General features: G+C 59.2%; 1 protein-coding gene across 1 annotated transcript; it reads left to right on the top strand.

The window, feature by feature from the left end:
• The first annotated feature begins 5,731 nt into the window (after positions 1-5,731).
• Positions 5,732-11,668, top strand: LOC141931294 (neuritin-like). Its single transcript, XM_074843253.1, has 3 exons — positions 5,732-5,840; positions 6,303-6,450; positions 10,684-11,668. The coding sequence occupies exons 1-3, from the start codon at positions 5,798-5,800 to the stop codon at positions 10,922-10,924; spliced, it is 432 nt and encodes a 143-aa protein (XP_074699354.1). The 5' UTR covers positions 5,732-5,797; the 3' UTR covers positions 10,925-11,668.
• The last annotated feature ends 302 nt before the right edge of the window (positions 11,669-11,970 follow it).

The raw sequence follows: 11,970 nt of genomic DNA, 5'->3' as shown, positions 1-11,970 counted from the left end.
ATGTTTTTCACGCTGTTGGGACTGAAGGAAAGATGTATATATGTTATGTAGTTTATTTTGTTAGCTGTTGTTTTGTAAATAGATTTCTTTACATTTTTCAGTCCCAGGCTCTCTTTGCGTTTGCTTTGGGTACAGGCGGCGTTGGCAGGGTTGTGCTTTCCACTTGCTCTGGGTTCCCGGGGCTGGAGGCGGCTGGGGGTGCTGGCACGGCCGCCCCGGGGGCAGGGGGTACCTGTGCACAGAGCGGGTCCCACTGACGGCGCTCACGGCACTGGGCACCAGCGGGGTTCATGGGCTGCCACTTGCCTCCTCCAAAGCATTCCTGCCAGGAGGTACAAAAAATGGCAGGAGCCAAGTCTGGGTGGGATAGGAGAAGGTTACTGAAGTCCTGCGATCTCTTGCTTGCTTCCCCTTGACTAGCTCGGCTACGAAGCGGGCTGAGATAGAAAGGGGTGTCTAAAGGGCTTTTGGAGGCAGGAGGGTTGCACGGGGGCATCTGCTCTCCGTTCTGGTGCAGAGTGGGTGGTGTCCAGTAGGAAAATGCCATCGGGGAGGGAGGGACGCTGCTGCGTGCAGCAAGTGCGCCCGCACACGCACAGGGGGTGTCTGAGTTCAACCCCCCCGAGCTTTTTTAGCTCACGCTTCACCCAGGCCGTGCTCGCCGCGTGCTGACGGCAGCACACCGTGTCCTTCCCTCGGCAGCCGTCGGTGCGTGCTGGGCGCGGGGTCTCGCAGGGGCTCACCCCGTGGCGTGACGTGCCCAGCTGGAGCACGTGGCAGCGCAGCCATGTCCGACCGCCTCCTGCATCCAGAGGCCAGACAGGGCTGAATTCCGCCCCCATGGCCGCATCCATACTGGAGGACACGGGCAGTGCTCGGGTCGGCTCGCCGGCTGCTCGTGGGCCAATGCCAGAACGAAGGAGATGGTCCTCGACCCCCGGAGCTGGCCCTATGCTCTGGCCCCTGTGCAGCTGGGAGCCGCTCGGTGCATCCGCACGGCCGTCAAGATGAGGCGGTGGGGAGTGGGGGGCGGGCTGGCAGGTGCCCTCTGCCCACCCCGGTGTCCTGGGCTGTCCCCTGCCCCCTTCCCTGGGCCCGGCCAGGCACAGGGGGGTGCCCGAAGCTGCCCCCTCGGGACTGCAGGGCTGGGTGCTGGGCTCACGAGGGGGAAGCCCACTCCCAGCTGAGCCTGGGGCTGTGTCACCCTCCCAGGCTGATCCCTGAAGGGGAAATGCAGATGGGAACTGCTCAGCAGTGGGAACCTGTGACCGAGCAGTGACCAGGCACGGAGGGCAAGAGGGCAGGGCCACCCCGCTGCCACCCAGGGGGGTCCCTGCAGCAGCAGAGATCCGTCTGCAGCCTGTGGAGGAGCCCCGGGACCCTGTGGGAAGAAGCAGCCCCCGCCCCTGCAGTTCGGCGCTGGCAGGACTGCAGCACCAGGGGTGACCCAGGTCCCTGCATCTCCAGAAGAATGTATCCCGTGGGGAGGACTCACGGCGCAGAGAGTTCCTGGAGGACTGTCTCCCGTGAGAGGGACGCCTCGGGGAGCAGGGCAGTGCTTCCCGCCCCGGGAGGAGAGAGCGGCGCCCCGGCCGAGAACCCCCCGTTCCCTGCCCCCCCGCAGGCCGCTGGGGAGAGGAGTGTTGCAGAGGCTCTCCAATAAACAAACAACAGCCTAAAGTTAAAAATGTTATCAGCACAATTAACTAGCACCCCGCAAACATTCAACAGCTTGTTGATTCCAGCGTCCGTGAGAGGAGAACAAAACCATCACCACTGCCTTGGGTTTGACGACAGCCCAAACCGCTCTGTCACTCCCCTAACAAATGAGGGCTCCCAACCTCGAGGAACTTCTCAGGGCAGCGTCCCGACCCACAGAAACCCCAAGGAGTTTCCCTGGGCGGCGTCCTGGCCCAAGGAGAGAGTCCTTGACAGCAGCGTGCTGCTCCGGGGGGGACTAGCTCAAAATGGCAGCCCCGGGGACTCCATTTACGCCCAGGCCGGATCTGATCTCTGGTCCATACCGGCTCCTGTGGGCCCAGGGCCCCAGGTACCATCAAGCCCTGAGAACAAGGGTGCAGGGAAAGGAAATCAATAGCCGCTACATTTCAGCAGCCAAGAAGCCCGATTTTCATCGGGCGGGTGCACCTGCCACGAGGAGGTAGAGACATCAGGAACAAAACTGGGCCCGGGAAGAAGGGAGGGCAGGGGGGAGGTGTTTTCGAGCTGTGGTAACGCTTCTCACTGCCCCACTCTGTCTGTCACGTGTTGGTTTTGTTAGTGTTTGAATTAAAGTGATGGTGTTTTCTTTTCTTCCTCTAACGGGTCCGTCTTTTGCCCATGACCATAACGGGCGAGCCACCCCTCTCTGTCCTTCTCTCGATTCTTGAGCCTTTTGACTGATTTTCTCCTTCCCAGCGCTGCAGGGAAGAGGCGAGCGAAGGGCTGCGTGGCGCTCAGTTGCTGCGTGGCGCTCAGTTGCTGCGTGGCGCTCAGTTGCCCTCTGGGCTCAAAGCACGAGAGCTGGCTGGCAGCAGGGTGGCAGAAAGAGCAGGACTGCCTGCGAGGGAGTGGGGTTTCCCTTGGGGATGAGAAGCAGAAACAGCCCCAGCTTAGTCCTGCAGCCATCCTGGGCTGGGAGCGCTCAGGGGCCACCTTGGGGCAGCAGAGCTGGGCTGGGGGATGGACCCACGGCCGGGCTGAGGCCCCGCCATGCAACCGCTCAGGGACGGGTGCTGGGGCAAGTGGGTACAAGGGATCTGCTCGTGACGCAGCTCTGCAGACTCCTTGAAGGACCACTGATGGCGGCAGGACTGCGCCCAACGCACTGTTCAGTCAGTTCTGTGTTTCAGCCATTCACTTCTATATTTCAGCACAGAAGTGTGTCTAATTCATCTCGAGGGCTAACGTAAAAATTCCCCCATGTACCCCGTGAAGTTGCAGCCCCTTAAGGTGTTCTCACCCCCCCTGCACAGCTGGCACTGCAGCTCTGATGTGATTAGAACCGTGGGATGTCACGGCCCGTGTACCAGCTGTGGGTTCCGGTGCCTGGCAACGGGCACAGACCAAGCAACCCTCTGCCCTGCCAGCAGCCCCTCTGCCCTGCTCCCAGCCCAGACCTTCTCCCCTGGTCCTGACGTCTCACAGGAACAACCCCAGCCCTTGTCCCCTGCTCCCAGTGCCTCATTCCCCACCCGGGTGCTGCCAACTCGGTGGCACCTGAAGGCCCAGAAGAAGAGGACACTTGTGCTGCCAGAGCTGCGGGCGCGCTCCAGAGAGGTGGGCACCCTGTCACTGCCCGGGCAGGCTGGAGCAGGCAGTGCGGGGATGGTGCGGGGTGGGGACCCCTCTCTGGGGAGCTCGGGGGTCTGGGAGCTTGGCTCGCACTCTGCAGCCAACCCTGCAAGGCCCCGGGCTGGGAGAAGCCCTTCTGGGCCGCTCATGCCCTGCTGAAATCGAGCATCCCTGCCTGGGGGGACACATCCTCGGGGGAGTCCAGGGCTTGTGCCGGAGGGATGCTCACCAGGCCCAGCTGGGCTCTGCCCAGAGCCTGAGCCGGTGCCTCCTCTGCCCCTTTCCAGGCTACACCATGAGAGCTGAGCCCTGCCCGCAGAGCAGCACAGAGAGCAAGAGCTCCCTGCACAGGGTAAGGAGCTTCTGGGCGCCGAGTGAGGCGCGGGAATGGGGTCTGTGCGTGGTGGGGCTGGGGTCTGTGCCCAGCGCCCCGCGGGGCAGGGAGCAGGGCCACTCACCCCTGTCCTCTCTCCTCCCGCAGATTGTCAAGCCCTCGCCGCTTCCCAAGCTGCTGAAGCAGAAGAAGCACAAGGTCCACCAGCTGCAGGTCCTGATCCATCTGGACCGGTGGGTGCCAGCGGCCAAGGAGCCGCCCAGCCTCCAGCCAGCTCCTGCTGGGGACGTGCCCAGCGCCCCATCACCCCACGGCTCTCCCTGGGCAGTGAGAGGGGGCAGGGGTGCCGAGCCTCCTGTCCCACAGCTGCGCTCGGCTGGCCGGGGCACCACCAATGGACTTTTCTGCTTGGCTTTTGACGTAGGGTGTGGAACCTTGTGCTTGAGGCTGCGGGAACACCAGACAGCAGCAGGGAAGCGGCGGAGGAGATGGAAGTGGAAGAGCAGGGGGAGGAAGCGATGGAGGTGGAAGAGGAGATGGACAGGGAGGTGGAAATGCAGATCGACCCGCCAGCAGCAACACAGGCACGTGCTCCCCATTCCCTGCCCGCAGTGAGGGTGGGCTGCCTGCTGCCAGTCTGGGGCTGGGGCTGGGGCTGGGGCTGGGGCTGGGGTGGGTGGGCCCTGCTGCAGGAGCACTCGGTCCCCTCCTCCTGGTGGCAGAACCGCCACTGCCGCGCTGCCCTGAGCACCTGTCTGCTTTGGGAAGCGAGCGATTCCTTAGGGCCAGGCAACCCAAGTCTAACCCTAAGCCCAGCCGGGGCTTAGCGCTGGTGGCAGAGTCCTGCTCTCCCCAGCGTGTCCCAGGGCTGTGGCAAATACCATGACCATCAGCAGTCTACCTGAATTGACCGTGCCGCTTCCTTTTCTTGCAGGGCACATGGACACGCTGGCGGGGCTGAAGGAAATCTGTATATAAGTTATGTAGTTTGTTTTGTTCTCTGTTGTTTTGTAAATAGATTTCTTTATGTTTTTCACGCTGTTGGGACTGAAGGAAAGATGTATATATGTTATGTAGTTTATTTTGTTAGCTGTTGTTATGTAAATAGATTTCTTTACATTTTTCAGCCCCAAGCTCTCTTTGCGTTTGCTTTGGGTACAGGCGGCGTTGGCAGGGTTGTGCTTTCCACTTGCTCTGGGTTCCCGGGGCTGGAGGCGGCTGGGGGTGCTGGCACGGCCGCCCCGGGGGCAGGGGGTACCTGTGCACAGAGCGGGTCCCACTGACGGCGCTCACGGCACTGGGCACCAGCGGGGTTCATGGGCTGCTGGAGAGTGGTGTCCCCAAGAGCAAAGCTGTCACCAGCAAAGAGTGAGTTCTGATGTGGGCAAGGCCAGTAGTGATGACATCAAAGCAGCCAGGAAACCCTCTGCTTCCGTTCATGCTTGAGGAAAAGAAAAAGGACTTGTGGGGCAAGAGCCAGGATCTAGCCGTAGAGATGTAAAATCCCAACTCGTTCCCTGAGTGCCATGAGAGCCTTGGGGATGGCTGGTGCCAGGATGAGGGGAGGTTTTGTAGCTGTCGGTGCCCATGTTTGCAGCTTTGAAGTTCCACACACTCGGGGCTTTGCTTCACGTCCTGCTTTGCTTTCCCCTGGGCGTTGCAGGAGACTCAACCCGAGGCAAAGCGCATTCCTGCTGCAGGCCCCGGCCCGGCCCGGCCCCACTCGGGGGGTGACGCGCGGAGTGGGCAGCGCGGCCTGCGGGGGGGAGGGTGCTGGTGACAGGGTGCTGTGGGTGCGGGGGGTGCAGGGTCCCTGGATGTGGGGTGCAGCGGGTGGGGAGCCCTGGGTGCTGGCAGGGAGTCCCGGGGGGATGGCACGCTGCGAGCTCCGGGGGTCGAGGGGCCAAGGGGCTGCGGGGCGCGATGGGGCCGGGGGTGCGGAGTGCGGGCTCGGGGCTGCCCCCGGGCACTCGTTAGCCACGGCCCAGCCCCTCCTTCATCAGCCGCGGCCAAAGCTGCTCATTAGCGGCGGCCGGGGCCGGGCGCCCTCCCCGCGGAGGCGGGCGGGGAGCGCTGCCGGCCATGGGGGTACGGGCAGCGGGACGGGCAGCGGGACGGGCAGCGGGGCTGGAGCTGGAGCTCGGGCGGAGCCGCGGAGCCGGCGGCGGGATGGGGCAGCGGCGGGGCGCGGCCGTGCTGCTCCTCGCCATGGGTAAGGCTGCCCGGGGCGGGGGGGTCGGGTTTTTTGGGGTGCCCGGGCTGGGGAGGGGCGGCTTCCCACGTGGCGTCTGGGGTGTCCAGGCGGGAGGTGATGCGGGGTCCCCTCCCTCCTCCCCAAGTCGGTGCCGTGTGTCTCTTCCTGGTGGCTCCTGGCTGCCGGTGCTGAGCTGGCCATGCCCGCCCCCCCCCCCCCCCGCCTGTCCCTGCCCTCCGCCCCGCGCCGGGGGTGCTGCTGCTGCGTGCGGGGCGCCCCAACTGCCCCCGCATCGGCTCCCTGCCCTGGCAGAGCGGCTCTTTCAGGCTCTCTGCAAACGCAGGCAGGGCTGAGCACGGGCGAGAGATGGTGTGTGGTTTGTGTGCGTCCTGCGTGGAAGGGGGAGCTCGCCGAGCCTGGGTGGTGGGCTCCATCCCCAAAGGTCGTGGTGCTCACACCGACCCCCTCGGTGGCTGGCAGGGCACCTGGCCGGGCTGCTGGCATCGGGCACTGCCTGCACTGACATTTACCAAGGCTTCTCGGACTGCGTCCTCAAGCTGGGGGAAAACATGGCCACGTACGAGGAGGCGGATGGCATCGAGCTGCAGGGGTTGCCCCGAGTCTGTGGGTGAGTATGGCCCCACATCAGGACCCCCTGCATGTCCCATCCCGTGGGGCCTGTCCCCGGAGGAGGGAGGGTTGGGGGGGGTTTACAGTGGTGCACAGCCAGTGGGGCTTTTTGGCATTGCCCCTGTGCTGGGTGCTGCTCTCTGAACTCTTCTCCTGCGCTCCTGGATCCCACCGGTGTGCGCACACACACACATGCTCCCCACTTCGCTCCGATTTCAGGCAGACCCACTGAGATCCATCCATCCATCCATCCATCCATCCATCCATCCATCCATCCATCCATCTGCAGCTTGGCTCCGGCTGGAGTTTGTATTCCCAGCCCTTGACAATAGCTCCCACCCCCAGGACTTGTCCTGCGACCCCCTGCACACCTGCAGCTGGGAGGAGTGGGGCTGGTGGGACCCAACCCCTCTGCCCCCCGGGAAAGGCTCCCCTGGACACCCAGGTTTCAGGCAGCGACTCGCACGTGGCTGGGCTGCTCCAGGCTCCAGTGCTGCAGAGAGCAGGCTGCACCCAGCCTTGAGTCAGATTCAGCTGCCCAAAGCAAGCCTTCTGCCACCAAGACCCATCTTCTCCCTCTGAGACCCTTCGTCCTTCTGGCTTGAATTTACCCCACCCCTGATTTTGGTGAGTTTGTAGCAAGTGTCGCAGGAGGGCGGTGTTGAGTGGCCATTGCCTTTAGCAGAAGAGAAATCATGGGAAAAGAGTTGGGTAACGAGGGGTGGTGTTGGGCAGGTTTGGGGAAAGGTCTGCTTAAAAAGTAGACAAGCAGAAGCAGCAAGGTGGGGAGGGCAAGTGAAAGGTGGAAATAAAATATTTGAGAGAGAGATGGAGACTGCTCTGTGTCCCTGGCAGTGAGTTGTGGGAAGTGGAAAGGAGTTCTAAAGAACTGTAGACAGCAATTAAAGGAAAACCAACGTGCCTTGGGGTCGTGGAAACCTGCCAGGGCAAGGTGGAGGGCTGAGTGCCCTGCGGGTCAGGCTTTCCAAGCTGCTGAGAACCACCGTGGGCTGGGAGGGTAAGGCATCGCCCTTAGCAATGGGGTGCAGGCTCTGGGACCGGCTCTGAGGTGCCAGCATGCTCCGAGGTGCTGGCCGGCAATGGATGGGGCCATGGCAGGGCAGGGGACAGCTGGGACAGGGCAGTCAGCGGAGGCAGGTCGGGCTCTGAGCAAGCCGGTATGAGGGGCTGGTGTTGCCACCGAGGCAAGTGGAGGGTCCCCAGCCCTCCTGCCTGCCCCAGCTGAAATATCTAACTTTGGTGGTTGTTAGAAGCAGAAAATGCTTCAACAAAACTCTTGCTTGAGGAGAATGGAAAAGTAACTACCCCCTACTTTTTAAAAATTCATTTATTTCTTCCATGCATTCCCCTGCCAGCAAACATGCCGATGGGAGGTTGCTGTGATCTAGTCTTTATTCCCCCTTCTCCACAGGACAGCCTAGCTCAGGACAAACATCCTCTCTGGGACATGGCTGAAGGCTGGGTTGAAATGGGAGCTGCTCTGGTTTGGGCTGCAATATATACTTTTTTTTTTTCTAAAATGTGGCTTCTTGGTATTAGAAAACCACCAAGCATGCAACCCAGCACATGCTGTGGTTGACTGCTGGAGGAGTGATTCCTTTGCTGAAGCTCCCATGAAATGTGTGAGTTGAGGCTTTTTGACAGACTCTGGGGCACTAACCAGGCATCACCGGACAGGTCCTGGGATCTTCCCTGCCTGTGGGGCTGGGGCTCTGCACCTTCTGGCCCATGCCAGCTTCTGCTGCTGGTCCCAGTGCACAGCTAGCCGGGCTTGCCATGGCTGGAGGAAGAGATTGATGAGGCCTCAGCTTCCTGCCAGGAAATATTTCTGCATTACTGGCCTTTAACCCTCAACTTCCTCCACTGCTGTCTACTTTCCTGGTGCTGTAGTCCCCTCTCTGGGAGCGTGGGTGAGGGACAGACGCAGAGCTGGGAGCCGGCATGGGGCTGGTGGTGTCTTGGCTCAGCATGCGCGGTGCTGCCCCAGAGCCGGCGTGGGCAAGTCGCTTGATGGCAACCTGCCTGGCTGAGCAGATGGAGGCTGTGAAGGGTGAAACATTGGGAATTGCCATCCCAGCTGAAAGCAGAACCAGGCAGGAGCTGTCATCCCCCTCTGCCTTCCCCCAGCCATCCTTTGCCTGAAGACATGGGCCAGGTTTAACTCTCACCTGGCAGAGCTGCCTTCTGGTGCTGCTGCAGCTCAGGAGCGAGCGTGGAAGGTTACCTGCGTTGGCACCAGCTTTTCTCATTATCTGGGGACATTTATTCTGCCACAATGACTCGGTTTAATGAACTCCCTCACAGCTGGCGTTCTGACGTAAGCCCCGGTAGGAAAACTAAGTAGAGTGCTGGGATCTGCCTGACTGCACAAGGTGTCATCTCCAGCACAGGGCACTTGGACAAAACCAAGCTGCCCCTTTCCCACGTGCAGGGTCCCTGCTCAGCCAGCCAGGCTGCATCGCCTTCCCGAGGGGTGGCACATGTCCCTGGTGTCCTGGTGGGATGGGGGAGGTGGCAGAGTGATTGCTCCTGTCCTCTTGGGGGTCCTGGGTTTGCAGGTAAACTATGGCCTGGAGGTGGTGCCCAGCCCCAGTTAATGTGGGACAGCAAAGCTGGGGTGGAGGGGAGGGCAGGAGGGTGCTGCCTCGGGGTGCTGTGGGCTGCCAGAGGCCGGGGAGCCAGATAGGACCCAGTGGGGTGCTGCCCACAGCTGGTCCCTGCCTTGCCCCAGCATTGGTGCCAGGACATGCATTGCTCCAAAGAGCTGCAATATGAAACGCTTTTGTGAAGCTCTTTTCAGGTAAAAGAAGCTCTCTTTGAAAGAAGTCATGGGGGGAAGGTTAATGGCAAGTGTGACATAGAGACTTATCTGTCCCTTGGGGAAGATTTTGTTTTGGAGAGGAGCCACTTCCAGAGGAGAGGATGGCTCATGGCATTTGCTGAGACTTTCAGGCTCCTGCTGTTTTATTTTGTGGGTTTGTACCTACAAAACAGAGACCTCGCCTGTGAATTCAGGTGTGTCGGGACTAGTGTGTGTGCAGCAACCTGCCAGGCTGTGGGTGCCCTCCCCATCACAGCACCTACAGGAGCCTTTGGGGAGGTTGATATGGAGTCTAATGCCCTACTATCCTCAGGTACTCAGCAGTGAAAAAAAGAATCAGACAGGGATGTCCATTCTCATCCTCCCTATGCTGGGTGGGGAACGTGGCCCAGCCTGGTACCTGCTGTCCTGGTCCCTGGAGAGCTGGAGCCCACCCCTCCCTGCCCAGCTTGACACCTGTGGGCACCCACCCAGCTTCTTCAGAGCCACCGCACTCCTTCACCAGAGGCAAGGAGGGAGCTCAGGGAGGAGACAAAGCCTTGGCAGGCTGGATACTGCTCTGGATAAATGCAGTGTGGGGCCATCCTGCGTGGTGCTGGCCCCAGCATACCAGACTGGTGGGGTGGTGTTCACCACAGCCCTCCCAGGAGAGTCTTCTCGGGCACTGCTTTTTTCAGCCGTGTTTCTGCCGTTTTTCCCTGCCTGGTTCTAGCTCTGGATCTGAAAAAAAAAAAATCCACGTTGCCATCCCCAGGGGAGGCAGCCAAGGGGTCTTCAGCAAGCAGCTCCTGGTTTGTTCCCGCAGGACTGGGGGTTACTTTTGCCCGTCTTGTTGTTTTTCCCTGGTGCTCCCCAAGAGCCTCTTTCCACTGAATGGCTTCTACTCACGCAGGGCAATATCCAGCAGATACGTGGAGAAGTGTCTAATGAGAACACAGAGAATAACTCCTCCTGCCCCTGCCCATACCTTAATTATAAAGCTGCGATGGTCTGCAGGAGCCGTTGTCCTTCCCCTTGCTTTGTGCTCGCATTTTGCCCTTGACTCAGCTTGGAGAAAGCTATGAATGAAATGTGCTGGGCCTTTGTTTGCAGTCTAGTTTAGACACTCAGGGTGCTCGGTGCTGAAGGGAAACAGTTGTTGATGGAAAATAATGGATTTTATTGACTTCCAGAGAAAGGGGAAAAAAAAAAAAAAAAAGCATGAAATAATTTCAGTGTGTTTTGATGTTTGTTTGGAGTTTTAGCCAAGATGCTCTGATAGACAATGGAGGGGGTGACAAAACGCTGAGGTTGCTGCTGCTCAGAGGGCAGGCTCGGGGCAGCAGGGCTCTGCCCAGCTCCTTGGTGCTGTGCGAAGGGTCTGACATGCGGTGTCTCCCCTGGCTGCAGGTACTGGGATGAATTCCACACGTGTGCCCTGACAGCGCTCTGGGAGTGCCAGAAGGAAGCAGCGGCCGTCTGGGAGATGCTGAGAAGGGAGTCTCGAAAAATCAAATTTCAAGGCAGCTTGTTCGACCTCTGCAGCCCCAGCACGGCCCAAAGCTTTGCCTGGATCCATGTTCCCAACGTTTCCATCCTTGGCATCCCCCTCATCGTCACTTGGCTGAACTTAGAAACTGCAGCTCTGTAAGTATCACAACAAAGGTGGTGGCTGCATGTGTTGTGACATCTGATAATTTTTCCAAACCTTTGAGGAATACACTGTGGGGTGCTCAGTGAACACTTGGCTCCATCCTCTGCCTATGAGACATGGAAGAGCTCAGCAGCATCTTCTGCGTTTTGCTGTTTCTCTGTAATGTGGAGTAACACCCATCCCCTTCTGCCTCAAGGCACAGGCACAGATCTGGCTGACTGCAGAATTGGGAACTTGTAGATACAGGGCAGAGGATTTGGGGAAAAATGATAAATTGGTCATGAATGCTGGATTCCTTTGCACTCTTCTATGGCTACTGGAAGGAAATCTCCTTTGCTGACTCTTTCCACCAGATCAGCTCTCCAGATTTTTGATTTGGGCACTGAAAACAAGGGGCAGGGGATGGTGTATGTCCTGTCGAAGGCAGAAAGGAGACCTTACTGCCCTGTACTGGCCTTTTTTCTTTAATGACATGGTGAAACCCCTGCTGAAGAATAACCACAGGTGCATGACCTCTTGCACACATCTGGATCCTGAGTAACTCCTGTGTTATGTGTAAATCCCTTTCCTAAGGAAATAGAGGGCAAAAATATTTAGGGGAAGAGGGACTGTTGAGCTAGCATGACAAAAAGGATTTATAGCAACTCTTACACTTTAAAGCTTTCTCCAAAGGTACCTGTAAGCAGCTCTGTGGGTGGCAGTGTGTAATCCAGAGTATTAAAGTTTGTTGTAGAGCCTACAGCATGGTAGAAATTATTTGTCCCGCCTCCTGTTTGATAGCACAGTCTCTTCTTGTCCCCTTTGTGGCTCAGAGCATTGTTACTTCTGCAGCTTCAGTACAAGCATGAAAGTGTTAGCAATAGAGAGGTGCTTGCAAGTGATTTCTGGGTATGTTAGAAAAACTCACCAGTATTTCTGGGCAGTATGATGCAATTCTGTGTTTTAAGGGTGCTAATGAAGCTCTGTGCCCTGCCTGGCCGGCCAGGGCCATAGGAGCTGTGGTGACCCAGCATGGGTTTGTGACCTGTTTCCCAGGAGGGTCG

This window comes from Strix aluco, chromosome 17, assembly GCF_031877795.1.
Source record: "Strix aluco isolate bStrAlu1 chromosome 17, bStrAlu1.hap1, whole genome shotgun sequence".
Lineage (NCBI taxonomy): Eukaryota > Metazoa > Chordata > Aves > Strigiformes > Strigidae > Strix > Strix aluco.
Note: the sequence above shows the minus strand (reverse complement) of the source record. Positions and strands in the feature narration are given on the sequence as shown.